The 15,372-nt window shown below is 39.8% G+C and overlaps 2 protein-coding genes across 8 annotated transcripts in view; one reads left to right on the top strand and one right to left on the bottom strand.

Annotated features, from left to right (window-relative positions):
* DPY19L3 (dpy-19 like C-mannosyltransferase 3) overlaps positions 1-5,590 on the top strand; it is a 36,956-nt gene extending 31,366 nt beyond the window's left edge. For 4 of the 7 annotated variants that reach the window (XM_075433996.1, XM_075433998.1, XM_075433995.1 and 1 more), the window contains 3 exons: positions 328-514; positions 1,244-1,402; positions 2,044-5,590. In XM_075433996.1, coding sequence (XP_075290111.1) covers positions 328-514; positions 1,244-1,402; positions 2,044-2,205 — 508 coding nt within the window. In that variant the 3' untranslated portion in view covers positions 2,206-5,590. Of the gene's footprint in view, positions 1-327; positions 515-1,243; positions 1,403-2,043 lie in introns of those variants that run through there. The other 3 variants (XM_075433997.1, XR_012765361.1, XM_075434000.1) reach the window with 3 other exon arrangements.
* Positions 5,591-8,208: 2,618 nt separating this feature from the next.
* LOC104338255 (neural-cadherin) overlaps positions 8,209-15,372 on the bottom strand; it is a 67,374-nt gene continuing 60,210 nt past the window's right edge. Inside the window, 3 exon segments of the mRNA XM_075433994.1 lie at positions 8,209-10,831; positions 10,834-10,915; positions 14,446-14,600. Of these exon segments, the coding sequence (XP_075290109.1) occupies positions 10,383-10,831; positions 10,834-10,915; positions 14,446-14,600 (686 nt within the window). The 3' untranslated portion in view covers positions 8,209-10,382.

Genomic DNA, 15,372 nt, shown 5'->3' with positions numbered 1-15,372 from the left:
TCAGATTAAATAATCCCCTTTATATAGAATGCCTTATATATCAGACATAAATCTAAGTCACAATAAGTTTCTTGAAATATTCAGAGGCTATACGAATCCAAGAAATATATAAAATACAGAAGTAGACAGAAATTTTCAGGATCATGTTTTCCCTAGATTTCCTCATAATGCATATTACATTTTTTATTTGCAATTAGAGAGTATTATTGTGATTTATACACTTCATATTTGAAGAAAACACAGTTGCCTGAACAGTTTGCTCCCTGAATAGAGGAGAGGCAGAAAAATATTTTTTCAATCTTTTTTTTCCTTCTGATCTATAACAAGCAATGCAAAAATGGCCCTACAGAGACTTCCTCAGACTTATCAACATTTGTTTAGGTCAAACACCCCAAACACAGCAGTGTTTGCTGGGAGCATGCAGCTATTAGCAGGAGTCAAACTGTGCACTGGACGGACCTTAACTAATCATCCCCATTATGAGGATAAGAATCTGAGAGAGAGAACAAAACAGGTAAGAGTATTCTGATTGCTTAAGCTAATTCTTATCCATAGGAATGCCTCCATTCCAGAACATACATGCAATCTCTAATGGCACATTGCAAATGACATCACATGCTTTATTCACTGAACTAACATCTTCAGATACAGTTCCAGAATTTAACTTCTGTGAAACTCACAGTAGTTTGGGCATCTGCTAACTCTGTTCTGGCCGCTGGTGTAGGTCTGAACCATTGGACCTAGGTACTCAAGCTAGTTCTGAGGGAACTGGTTTGGGTACTGTTGGCATTGATAGATGCTACCGCCCGGCTGGGCTGTTAAACTCACTTGGAGCGTTTCCTGATGTGCCTGATAGTCCCTTCAGTTCCCAGATCAGGGCATAACAGTTTATATAGAAACACCTTGAGAAACTCCACACAAAGCCAGGGAGATTGTTTTAAACTATCCTTTGCTATAATTTAGACATTCTGAAAGTTTTACAGGCATCTACCAAGGCCTTTCGGCAGACAGCAGCACCATCCGGTGTTTTTGTAGTCAGCAGCAGTACTGTTGTGCATCATAGTAGCTGTAACATAGACACTCTTTAGTAGCTACTGAATAAAGCATCTATATCTTTTTTTTTTAATACTTAAATCGTAGGGATTATCAATCTCATTTCTCTCTGGTTCAAGATAAAGGAATTGTGAAAGAGCAAACAAACAAATAGTGGTAATGTGTCTTACAGCTAAGTTTTCTTCTATAGATTTATCAGATCTATGCCAAGCGATCTCCTGAAGATGTTTATAGAATACTGCGATCCTTTGGCACAGACTATGTGATCCTAGAAGACAGCATTTGTTACGAAAGAAGACACAGTAGAGGCTGTCGGCTACGTGACCTACTTGATATAGCTAATGGCCATGTAAGTATTATATACAAGATTTATAAAGAAAGTACATTCTGCTTAACTTCTTTTTGAAACACAATTACGATTTGAAGTAGCTTGGGTTATTTCCACTTCGTCATGAGTGTGGGAAGTAAAATGTAACAGAGCCTTTGAACGTTCTCAAAATTGCCAGATTGAACACTGCTTGCTTTTAATGGTATTTGGTAATAAAAAGGAGGAATTCAGCCTGGGCAAAGTAAGTAGTCACTTCCTGATGAGCTGCAGGTTAGCAGTACACAAACAGTGTTCCCCTTCAGAGTGTAAGTCACTTCATGGCTTTGACTCCCACAGGACCAGTGGATGGTTGTATTACTCCATCGTGCCAGGGGAGTTTTCAAGCACTTCTGGGGCTGCCATGGAACCATAGCAGACCACCTAACCCACAGCAGATACGTACCTCTGACAGAGCAGCTCTGTCCATTATAGAGACAATACTATAAATCTTACTGGTTTAATGTTATTTTCTCCCCCCCGCTGGTTTCATACAGTCACTGTTAACAAACCTGGTCAGCCTGAGCCTCTGAATGTATTGTCGAGGTTGTTTTTACCTTCATGTTATTGCCTGTAACTGTGAATTGGCGAAAGATATTTCACAAATCTGTTCCATTTCCTTGCAGATCATGGATGGTTTGGGAGAGAATGAGCCTGATTTGAAACCTTCATTGTATCCTCGTTTCTGTGAGGAAATTAAAAAAAGCCTGCCTTCTTATACCATACACTTCACTAAAGTGTTTCAAAACAAAACGTTCCATGTTTACAAACTTGCTAAGTATAAATAACATTTCCAACCTTGGCTTCAAGTACAGTATTTTAATGCTAGGACCCACATTAGAAAATGCAGAAGTTTACAAGCGTTACATTTGTAAGACATTTTACGTTGATGGTTTCGTGTTTCGTTACTGTGATGCTTATTTTTTTTAGACAGTTTAGTTTTGATAACATTCTTGATGTTACCAAAATTTTCATAGATTCATAAACAAATGCTAGCACGGACCATTTTTATTATAAAGTGTGACCTTCTGAATACCTAGGATATCATTGTTTTCCAATTTTAACTGATTAGAGGACACACAAAATGAGCAGCCCGTGTGACCACTGCAGAATAGCTGGCCGATGAAGTTCTGCTCAGCAGTGTGGATTTTTACTATAAAATGACAGAAATTCAATGAAAGCAGGCCACGCTACTCCGATGCTGAGTATGCATTATCTTTGTGAATCCTTAAAATAGTCACAAAAATTATATTTGTCTTACAGTCTGATCTTCTTTGAAAAATCCTTGTGCTCTTTCAGTGCCTCTTTTTTGAATTCTGTGGGAATGTATGTGGATATGAGTTTCCAAGCTTGTGAGTGTGACTGCGGAATCAGTGAGTGCAGACTCAGCAAACAAGTTCAAAGAGTAAAACTATAATCATTGTCCAGCATTTTTAGTGATACAGAAACATACTGGTTTATAACATTAAACATTTACTGACACAGTGTTACGTATTTTGAATGAGAACAAAGGTTGGAGCATGCTTGATACACGTTGCATGTTTGTATCCTCGTAAAATGGTCAGAACAAACAAAAAAACCAAATTTCTCAGCTTGGATTCTCACAACAGTATTTTCTGTATTTGCTTTCTGAGCTACAGGGGATCCTTTTTCTCCCCACGTGAATTCCAGTAGGATACCAAATTGGAACACTGCCAACCTTACAAAAGAAATATTCATCTCTAAAATCAGCAGGAAACTTACGTATTTAAAATATGTTCAGGTATTAGAGCTTTACGTTATTTCAGACACAAAGCTATATGTTTTAGCACATAATCATTGTGTCCTTGCTCTTTATCCTGAAAAATAGACTACAGTTATTTTAAATTGACTTGGAAGATTAAGTGAAGACAGGCCTCAGCCCTGAGAATTTTGTGATTTTTTTGTACCCTTTGTCTTTTTACCGGCTAGAACTTTGTGAATTGTATGGACTTGAAATGCTGTGTAGATAACACATGACTTTTTCTGTGTTTTAGCGCTGCTTTGGTTTTATGTTGAAATTAGAGAGAGATTAAATCTGATTGAAAGTCTAACAGTACTCTCCAACTTTAATTAGACATCCACTAGGATCATTTGTTTCTTATGAGAAACAGAATTGTAATAATCAAGTGCCTCTAGGCCAATGTTGTATTAACATTGGAACACCTATAAGAGTGTTTGTGGCCTGTGCAAATAACTCAGTTACAATAATTACCACTGCAATTAATTTCTAATGATGGGAAGCTTGAAGTGCTACTGATGGCAAACTCCACATTTAATTTAATCAAGATGTGTAATGAGATTAGCTTTCACGAGTGAGCTGTGTTCCAATTCCAAATGATTTAAATGTTTTCCCTTTTCAGTTGTACTAAGGTAAATTACTGAAGAGATGGAGTTAGTTATGTCACATGCTCAAACAATTTTATATTCAGTCAATACTCATTAAACAATGTTCAACATCTTTCTGCACTTTTGTGCTAACACAAAAGCAAAGTGTGCTTTAATCAGGAGCTACTTAAATCAAACATTGACAGTAGCTAGGCTGTTAAACTGAGCAGCTGAAACTCCTGAGTAATTTCTAGCCTGTATCCCTTAATGAGGTTGGAGACCACTGCAGTTTAACGTAATACAATAATAAAACATTTTAATCAGTATTAAAACTTTAATTAGGCCTGTAATGATGCATGCTTGTTCTTGCTGAAAGCATGGGTCAGTGAATTCCTCAATGAGTGCCTTACAGTAACTGAAAACAAGCACACGTAAGGTAAAGTATGTCTAGGCTGTATTGTCTGATTTTAAAATGTGGTTGTATCTTTCTTTAAAGGTGCAGGAACTTTCCTCTGATTGAAATGAGAGATTCCAAGCTCCAGAGGTACCCTGTCATTGTCAGAATTTAGTTGTAGGTGACAGCTGAGACTAAGAAGTCCTGACTGTAACAGTGATTATTTTTAAATACTTTTTTCAAAAATACAGTCTGTAATGTTTCCAAAGGAGAAACTTAGCCTTTTCTTAGAAACTGCAAAGTGCAAATTTTTTTGTTTGGTTTGTTGGGTTTTTTAAACAAAATAGACACCAAGCTACCAGTGGTCTTGAGAAAGTATAAAACCCAAGGGCTGTGGTGATCCAGAACCATGACAGTAAGGTAGTTTCTTCTTGCAACACAAACATCCCCCAAAGTAGCACACCAGAAATTTGAAGTATTAGATACAAAGTATTTTGGAGATTGCTTAACTCTTGCAGTTCACAAAGCCTAGGAAGCTTGTGACACTTTTAAACAATTCCAACAGTTCCTGTATCAGAAAGATTTAATACTGAAGGGAGAGGCGTGTTTCAGCGACTACATGGTACAGCGTTCAGAAGATCAGTCTCCTTAAAATAATGAAATAGAAAATGCCAAGGAACAAAGACACGTACCAGCTGGGAGGAGAGCACCAGTCGCGTCGGCACCGTGCTCGGAGGGGAGCACAGCTGTGTCTGTGCCCCTGCGGAAGGCCTCCCCACTGGTGCGGAGTGCTGGGGCTGCGCTGGCCGAGGCGTAGGGCTGCAGGCGGCTGGGGACCCTTTCTAGGGACAGGGTGTGACAGCCTGAGGCTTCTCCAGGGTAGGTGGGGTCTCAGTTGTCTGATGATTATTTTCTCTACTTCCTGTGTCTTGCTGTGGTCTATATTCACCGCATTAAAAATGTGCCATTTTTTTTTTTAAATAACTTTACGGAGCCCTGAACTACATCATCCCAAAGCACCTTATTGCCAAGTGGTGGCTCTGGGATCACTGTTTTATTGCATTAAGTATGCTGCACCCCCAGGAACAACACTCATAGCAGTGCATTAGCTGAAGTCTTACAAATATCTGGCAGTGGGAGTGGCACCATCATGACTTCATGCGTACATCACCTGTTGTCCACAAGGACTTTAAAGCTGTGCATTATCAGTGGAATTATGGTATGAATTACTGTTTTTAGATCGCAGAGGCAAAATGGTATCAAGTAGGTGGAACATTTCTAGGGAGGAAAAGCCTTGGAGAACCATAAGTGTATTTTCATTTCTTCTTCCAGTGTTCTGCCGGTGAGATCTAACATAGTTGTTTTATAATATGTTGTTGTAAAGAGATGTAATGACTATTGTTTACTAAATAAATTGTGTAAGTTGAAAATCACTTTTTTTGTTGTTTTTATGTTGGCATGGATTGAGAAGGGTGCAGTTAGGGAATCAGCTATGTTTTAGGAGGAAAGAAAAGTATTTTTCAGCAATAAGTTTTGACTTTTCTCAAGCTTGTTACATTGCGTTTATCACTGACTTTTTGAATCATCTTTGTGTTTTAACAGCTTGCTGGCGTTCGTGTCTAGAAAACAAGTTAAAGGTGTATCAGCCATGATTTTTACCAGTCATCACTCAATGTGCTTTAACTTTAGCAAGGTCAGTAGACTGAGGCAGTTACTCCATTTAAGTAAATATAATTTGCTTTGACCAAAAGGGATCTGCTTTTTTCCACATTGTAGCTCAAGCTTTATTAGCCTTAGTCAATGAAAAGAAACATGCATTCTTTTGGAGAGAAAAATGAGCTGTATCGAGTGCTTAATTTGAATTAGGCTGTCCTGATAGAGATAGGCTTCTAAAAGCGTAGGCGTTCTTGCGGCAGGGAGAAGTGGGATGTGCAGAGCTATACATGCAATGGCCCAGTGTGGCTTTTTCTGATTTGTGGTGCCTGGGTGCAGTCACATCTTTGCATGTGTAGTAGTGCTACTCTTAAAGTGAATCACCAATGTTAATTAGGTACAGACAACAGTTCTATAAGATTAATTTAGTTATCTGAATGTGTTCATAACGTCATATGCTTGCATAGAGGGGATTCTGGGTTCCAGAGAACCAGGTTTCTTAAAACCTCCTTGTTCATCAACAGTTACCAACAGTGTGCTGCAAACTATTTATTTAAATCCCCAGGAAATGGTGATGGCTTTTAGCATTTCTAAAATTAAGCACATGCTCAACTTGCTTCTGCTCGCCTAATCCTGCTCCTTTTACAGCCACAGCTTCCCTGCTAAACCTGCTGGTAGTAGACAGTAGGTCAGACCGAAGGACAATCAGCTTGCCTGTGGCTTGGCTACGTTATGTACTTGGAATGTGATTTTAAAAGGGGAAAAGCACAAAGATTGATGTAGTTGACAGGCAGACAGATTAAATACTAATATCCACATGACTATTTAAATTTCAGACCTTTACAAATATTTCACGCTAAATAACATGTTCTTACTACATGGTTAAAGTCTGTAAAGAACATGGAAGAAGATTAATAGAAGTACCAGATTACTGAAAATCCCGCTACCTATGGACCCAATGATTTTTTTTTATTGTTCTTTTTTTCTTTCCCCCTCACCCATTGCAGAGCTTTCTATTGTCAAGGCAGCTGTCCCTGTTCTTGAGCAATGACAGTGTTATATTGTGATAAGCTAAAAAAGTAATTAAAAGAGCTGCATTCAAATTAAAACAGATAAAGTAAGTGAACTAATTAGTAATCCCTAGAAAGAGGAAAAGTAGGTTTTAATAGGGCAGGACAGCTGCAAATGAGTATGTCTTATCACTGAGATTGTATCTGCACAAGGTCCTACAGCAGTTTTAAAATGTTTTCTGATCTTTTGTCTTATACTGTATATTCTGTAAAACATTATGTCTAACTGCAATTACAGAAGCAGCTCTGAGGTTGTGGTTGTTGCTATTATATTACTCTTATTATTATATTATACTACTATTATTATAAACTACCTGTGTACAAAGTAGTGCCATAGCTGTAACCGGGGAAGAAGCAGTAGTGGCACAGCAGCTTCAGGTTCGCTTCCACATTGCCTGTTGGGAATGGTAATAGGAGACACCTCAACCTCAGCAACTCTGCAGCTGCACCTGCCCAGCCGTCTGTGTGGCTCCCTGTCACCAAGCTACAGGATTGTGTTTGGGCTTGCTTTTACTCTCACCCAGTGACCTGGTAAGTGCTTCATGGATGGGGCAAGAGCTTGCACAAATGGGACTGAGAATTCCGTATCACAGAATACGCTCTAGTCAGGTTAGTTGGGCACATTCCGGAGAAAGTGAGAGAGTTAAATTTTTTCCCAGGTGCTCAGTTATTGGTTTAACTGTGACACATTTAGAGCAGAGCACCACCGGCTCCTCAGCTGATTGCATTTTGTTGCAAACCTTAACTTTGTATTCATGTGGGAATGAATTAAGATTACAGGCTGAGGAGGAGAAGGAAGGAAAATAACTGGAGTGCTCTGAGATGTACTAGCGTCTTGCTGTTTGTCCTGCCCACCAAGCCTGGAGATCTTTTGACCATGTAGTTTCTGTGCCAGTACATGTGAATGTTGAGGATCACAGTGCGCATCATACATGTCGGCTTCTCAGCACCTCAAATCCCAGAATAGGGAATAAGCCTATGGGTAACACAACTTCAGTAATTCTGTTTGAATGTAAAGTTAAGGATTTCTTCCTTCTTAGACTAATTGCCTGTCTGTTGCAAAAACCACAACCATGCTATGTGCAAAAAGCACTTGGATGTCTGAGAAAAGTACTGCTCTGTGGCCCCAGCCAGCTGCAGCCCTCAGGAAAACTCAGAAGTGGTAACACATCTTTTGAGTGCGTACCGAGAGCTTGCATCCACAGATCAGTTAGAAGCAACTGCCTCAGCTTTTGAGACAGAACAGCGTGCATGACACTGCATCACTCATGTCTGTGGAAGCATGAACAGAGTCCAAGCGTTAGTCAGCCTGAAATACATGCAAGGAAGAGACATCATATACAGAAGGCTTATTTATCATTTATACGGTGCCGTAGAGATGCATGACACGTCGCAGGCAAATACAGTCCTCGCCCCAAGGAGCTTACAAGCTAAGTTAAATTAAACCCCACCAAAATGACAGCATATCCATAGTTACGGAAAGAACACAAGGTATGCAGACAGACTTACTGCTATTTGGGGAAGGAATAGATTTTTGTGCCTAGTACAGATTTACTTCATTTTCCCTATCCTGTTTGTGACTGCTATGAGCATGAAATACAGAAGCTGACATACCTGACTTGTGAACACCACAAGACATTGTAGCCTGTGTTTCCTCACAGAGAAACGTATCAGTAAAATTACAAAATCATAGACTAGGTGCCATCTGTGAATCAAAATTATTAGGCATGCGTAAAAGCGGCATTTAGCTTTTCCAGATGAAAGTGCCACATCATCTGCAGTGTGTAACCATTGGTTAATGGTATGCTCAAGATTTTCCAAAGTATGTCACAAGTGCATGCGAGAACAAGATACTGTGTGAACATTTCTCATTAGGGAAATGTGCAAATTAAACTAGCCTGCAGACTGCACTGACCTATTTGTTTATGGGTTTTTTTAATACATGTATAAAGATAAAAGCCAGACCTCCCAAACCAAGCTACTGATGCAACTGTAAGCAAAGCAGTTCCAATGTCTTTTACAATACATTGGTTTATGCTTTGTTTTATTGAAACAAATTATCTTAGTCTATATATTATCACCTGCTAATATAATGTATCATTTACATATTATAATGTATAAAGAAACAGCACAAAGTAAGATTGTATTCTTGCTGCACCCTACTCTGTTCATATATAAAAGTGGTCTCAGTTTAAAAAAAAAAAAGTCAATTTTATGGAGCCTTATCTCTTCCAACTATTATGAAGTTTAAAAAAAAAAATCTAGAATACTATCTGGACATTAAATGCTCTGAAAAAGGGACTGATAATTTAGAGTACAATATTCCAGTCTCTGCAAGCTGTTGGTTTTTCCCTGTGTTTCTCTGTCCCCAGTTGATCATTATTTTCTACTACAATGTATCTGAGGGACACCTGTATTATGTGCTGTGATTCATGGCTTTTGGAAAATTACCATCTTTGAATTTTTAGCCTTTTAGCAGGGTTTTGTTTATCATGGTTGTAGTTTTAGAAGTCCCAGTGCTGGGTGAAGTTCTTTTATGGATACAGGAAAGATCTTCAGCCATCCTGAAGACACTTGGTATTTTGACAACATCCAAGGGATGCTGGGTTTCTTCTTCACTGAAAACACCTCTGTACCCGCAGTCAGCTCTCCCTGGCAAGGCAGTACTTGGCAACAGTTGTAGCTGGGCGGAGCGTCTATTAAAGCAGTGCATCTCCAGCCTCTCAAACCTAATTCTTGCAATGCTTCTATGAAAGGAAATTTAGCAAAAGATGAGGGACAGGATTGTAGATGAAAATTACCTGGTTCAGGCTGATCCTTAGTTTAGGCTCAGTTTAGTAGCCCATGAGGAATGAGGGATTATGGTGAATGGTGGTGTTTGCTGCTGAAATTCTTAACTAGTGACTTCTGAGGCTACTGTCTTAGAAAAGCCAGCCTTTTAATTAAGTATTTAGTTGCAGGCAGCTGACTTGATGTGTTGTGCCTAAATTCAGTTTCTGCATTGATATGACAGCATAAAGGGATTTCATCAAGTTACAACCAAAGTTAAAGATCACCACCCATGCTGCTTCATTGCTTGGCCTGGATCCAGAGCCTCTCATCTGCAGTACGCTCAGTGAGCGTGTGCTGTAACTGAGGCTTAGCCAGGGAACAAGATGGATATAATACAACATTGGCTTTATTTCCACAAGGAAAAGACAATGTTCTGTTTTTCTTCAAAGAGCTGCTGCAGCTCCTACTGAAAACAGCACACGTAGCTTGCTTGCTTCAGGCTTTGACCACCGGCCTAGCTTATGTACATAGGATCTCACAGAGTCCTTTATTACCTTGGTGACCAAAAAAAAAAAATTATTTATTTCTTAAACACTGTATGTGAATGACCGAGCACCACAAGTTCTCCCTTTATTCTTTCCAGTGAGTTTACATCCCCAAATGGAGATGTCTAGAATGTCCTGAGATTAGCTCCCACTACTAAATTTTTCAGTTAGATGCAAATTGTGGCTCAGTAGTAGGAAATCTGATCATCTCTCGTAAGAGGGGGAAAAAAAGGGGGGCAGGGAAAGTGTAGCAAAAGCATGAAAAACTGTCCTTCACCCTTGCCTCCAAAACTTTGAGAACAGTGGACTTGGTAATCTACAGGTCTTCTGCATCCACATGCTTCACTCAGCTTCTCAGACTTTGGTCTCCACGCTTTGATGTCGTCATATGCTACACCCTCGCCCAGTCTGGAGGAACTCGGGGTGCTGAGACTGCTAGCGACCGAGCCGGCTCCCTGGGTGCAGAACACCCGCGGGGAGTCCTGGGGCCCAGCCTGAACATGACAGTCGGCATCTCTGATGACATCCCACAAGTACTGACCAAAGTCTCGACTGGTGAGAGAGGATTCTGTAGTCGCTGCTGGTCTGGTCTGCTCCTGCACGCTTGGGAACGTGTCACTAAGGAAACCGCTGGGGTTTGCTGGTTTTTCTCGTGGTAGAGGGAATAGGCTGGGCTGGTTTGAATACACACCTGCAGTTCTGCCATGTTGTATGCATCCTGGAGTGAGAAACCGTTCGCGTTAAATTAGTATTCTCTTTAGGTTCCAAAATTTCATGTTCTAGTGGAAATAAAGAAGGAACAATCCTGAGGCAGCCTGTTTGGTGTGAACCTGTGAAGGATTGCCTTGTTCACCCAGCTCTGCCACCTACAATGTGCCTGAGAAAGCCAAAACCCACCAAGCAGATGAGAATGCATGAGGAACACCTGTGCAGCCTGCACTACTAAAGCTAAGTTCAAAATCAAGCCTAATTTCATATTAGAAGCTAAATAAAAATGACAGAAATGCTCCAAGATTTACTGTGAAAGTCAGATCTGAATATTTTATCATCATTAAACACTGATACCAAGTGTAGCAACAAAGGTGAGAAAGGATATTCACAAATACCATGTTAAAAGAAATCTTTCTGCATTAGTAGTTCAACGTCTACCATGATTTCTGTTTGAATTTTATCAATCTGTGGAGTAATTGCTAGTTATGTCATATGGAAATGGCATGACTGTAAAAGCCAAGTAACTACCTACTACTACTACAAAAAAGAAACCCCTTCCAGTGCAGAAGCAGTTAATGCTATCTGATAATTGTGCCACAGTTCCTGACGTGCAACTTCTGTCACTAAAGCTACCAGTACCTGACACATGAGCTGCATTAACTGATCAAAACCTTTCTGCCAGCAGAAGGAAAGAAAAGAAGTGGTGTCCTACAGCATCCTTCACCTTCCAACAATCCAAAGGTTGTGTCTCTGGACTGACTTACAGGAGAAAGAAGAACGTTGACAGGCTGTGTGAGACTGAGTTCGTAGCCCAAACAAATAAGTATTTGTATTGCTCATGCTACTCATGTGAATAGTAGCCATCAATTACAGAGCTGTCAAATCAGCCCGTGCCAAAAGATTACATTTATTCTCTCCCATGCTGAATTGCACATAACCATTTTGTGAGCGATTAGCCTAGGTTATCTCAATCGGAGGCAGAGAACTGCTTTAAAAAAAAAACCACCTGCAATCAAGAAGCCACATAAATGGCAAGAGTGGGGTTTGCGACGTTATATCTGTTCATCCAGAGACTGAGTACTGCTAGTGATGAACCACGCGAGGCCTACAGTGCAGATGCCTCTGAGGCATGTTCTGCGTAAGTGTAAGCTACAGCATGATCCCACTATGAGCACTTTGTGATAGCGTGGCTACCAGTATAACCAACAAAACATGGCAACTTCTGGTCGTACGCAACTCAAATGGGAGTTTGTCCAAACACAGATTTAAGGATCACCCCTTCAGTGAACAGGGTGATATTAAAACCATCCTCCACTGCTCTTTGCTGTTTGTCTGGTGACACATTTCTTCAGAGTACATACCATTCTTAGCTGGCAGTCTACTAACCCAAGTCAGTCCTTGCCTCTAGCTTCAAAGCTGGGTTTTAACAACATTCCGTGTTTAGTGGCGTCAGGTATATACTCAACAGTGCACGAATCTACTACAATTTTTATGAACTCCTGATTTCTCTGAGGTCTAGTTTTACTTATTTCAGTTGCAGAAACTCCTTAGTAAGACAGCATCATGTCCCTGTAGTCCTACCCTCCGCTGATATTACAAAGACAAAACTCTCTTGTCCGAGAACCCTCGTGATCCTTTTGTTAAGGTAACATTAGAATACAATTAAGGTATTGTAATTCTGGTTATTTGGGGGGTTTTAAATCTAGACAAATAACTAGGTATTAAAAAGGATACTGGAAATTTTTAGCTGCACTCCCAGCAACTGTAAAATTTGCATAACGTAGGAACAGTATACAGAACCCACAGAAGCTTCACTCCCAGCAGCATTTATTCAAGACAGAGTAATAGCCTCAGATGAAGATCAACAAATCATTAATTTGATTTCATTGCTCAAAATAAGGAGTGTATTTTAAGAATTTCCAAGAAGTAATTGAAGATGTCATACAGTAACTGTGGATTTCCTCAATCTATATACCTTCTGGGTGTAAAATTGTGAAGTATTGCAGAGGAAGTTAATCTTAATAAGGAAAACAGGATTTATGCATATAGCTGTCTATGTTATCACATGGAAAATGTCCCATTAGTTATTACATTTACACTAATTCATCAAGAGATGAAGGATACTCTACAATTAAGAATATTTTCTCAGGTGGCCTCATAAAACATTCTCTACATTTTTATAACTCAAAATTCTTGAAGGTTTTTTGAATTTTGGGACAGGTCACTTTTTTTAAAAAAAATTACTGGGTTTTTTGATCCATCACATTAGTGCCATAACTATTATTACCTCTGCAGAGTCACATCACCTTTTGAATCCATGAAATGCACAGTTTCAAAGGCAGCAATGAAGTTCCTTACCTTTTTTAAACACAGCAAACTTCTGTGGGTCAGCAAATAATCTATTTAAATTGCTCATCTCTAGTATCTGCAGTTTTCTTTCAAAGTTCTGGCTTAAACTGACATGTAGAAATCCTTAAAAGAGCTAGCAGAAATGCTAATATTATCTATTTTGGGTATAATCTGGTCTGCTGTGAGTACAAACTTAACTTGTGTTCACTAGTGTATTTCTGTCCAAAACAGAAAAATGCAGAAAGGCTCTTCCACAACCACGCTGTGCTTTGGGGCTTAAGAGGAACAAAGGCAGTGCCTCGGTTTCTTAACGAGTCAAATCTCAACAACTGCTGCTATGAAGAGTCTCCAGAAAGAGACTGTCCATAACCAACAGTTCATGTCAGGCTCTTTCAAGCCCTCAGTGCTGCAGCAGTAATCAGCACTGAGAACCTCGGCAGCTCCTGAGCTCCAAACCAAAGCTATCAGCTGTTTGTGCTTTACTGCTAAACTCACCCTACAAGCATTTTTAACTATACACATAGGATCACGTGCTTTAAGATGATAACTGTAAATGTAACAAATGTAACATGTAGGGGATGTTATCACTTCAGGTGGTCAGAAACAAGTCTTGGTTCTTTGTGAATATTAGGACGGTTGCAAGACAAGGGACTCCTGAATAATCCCTTTAGGCGCCTGGGCCTTGGGAGAACAGGTATGCAAACTACAGAGATAAGGAGGCTGCAGGATAATCTGAAGACCCCTGCCGAGAGACGCCAAACAAACATGTGCGATGGACATTACTATGATAAACATTTCTTGGAAATGTAATGCATATGTATGTTAACATAGCATAAATACCTAGTAACCGTGTCTCTTCGGTGCACACGTTTGGAGGAGAGATCCCCCGTGTGCCCGGCGCCGCAATAAAGAATACCTGCTTAATAGTCTGCCGACTATTGAGTCTTCAATTCCAGCTTTTCACGGCATCAAAGACAAGTAAAAATAAATAAGCACTTATCTCCACATAAGAAACATGCACCCTTGTGTACATAACCTTGCAAATAATTCATCTACCAACTGCAGTAATCAATCAGCAGAACAAAGGCTAAGGTCTTCAGTTATAAAGGAAAAGCATAAAATACATTTTAATTAGCATAGTGAGCCACCAGTCCCCTCTTAATTGTAATGTAACACAGTGATCCTTACTTGGTCTTGTTCCCCACCCCCTTCTTCATTGTAGTTGAGGATATTTTTTCTGATGTCCTCCAGATCCTCCTGATGCGCAGATACGTGGTAACCTCCTCCGTTCGGACATTTGAGACTCTTCCAGCGAGCCCACAAGAGTACAGCACGGAGCAGAGCTGTGCAAACACACAGGAGCAAAACAGACCATCACTCAGAAACAAATAAAACATTTATATACGAAGTGCTGCAGGATGGCTTAGACTGCAGCCATTCCACAGCAGTACTGCAGCACTGGTTTGCAGTCAGAGCCAGCGAGGCTGTAGTTTGGTGTTTCTCAGCACGTTTGATTTTTGCACTCTTCAATGTAATGAACATCAAAGACAGAAGAAAAGGCCTTTAAAGAGCATTTTTTTTTAAACACCCTTCAAAGTGTAACTTTGAAGTCGTTAAAAGCATAATGAACTGAAGAGACGAATGACAAGAGCTGTTCAGAGACCTATCCAATGTATTGAGTTAAACTTTGCAAGAGAAAATATACAAAGGGGTAGCACTTCAGTAACAGTGTGTTGACAGTAACAGATACAATGACACAGAAATGAAGCACAGGACAGGAGACAAAGAGGAAATGACTTACACATTTTACTAGAAAAAAAAAATCAGGCACATTTTGCCTTGGCATCCATAAATTTAAACATTTTTCTTGAATGCTTAAGGTGCATTTTACACACCAGCAGTTGTAAAGCTTCAGCATCAGATACTGAACATTAAGTAAATAGAAACTTGTGTACCACTGTGTTACCAAGTCGCTAAAAATTGATAAAAGCTCAGACTAAGACCTCAAACCAGTGGATACCATGAACTAACATCATAGTGAGTTAGAGACTAGAATCTCTTATAGAATATCTACACAATGGAGCGCAGTTCTGTGGAGCAGCATCTAGATGAGCT

This window comes from Opisthocomus hoazin, chromosome 12, assembly GCF_030867145.1.
Source record: "Opisthocomus hoazin isolate bOpiHoa1 chromosome 12, bOpiHoa1.hap1, whole genome shotgun sequence".
NCBI classification, from domain to species: domain Eukaryota; kingdom Metazoa; phylum Chordata; class Aves; order Opisthocomiformes; family Opisthocomidae; genus Opisthocomus; species Opisthocomus hoazin.
Note: the sequence above shows the minus strand (reverse complement) of the source record. Positions and strands in the feature narration are given on the sequence as shown.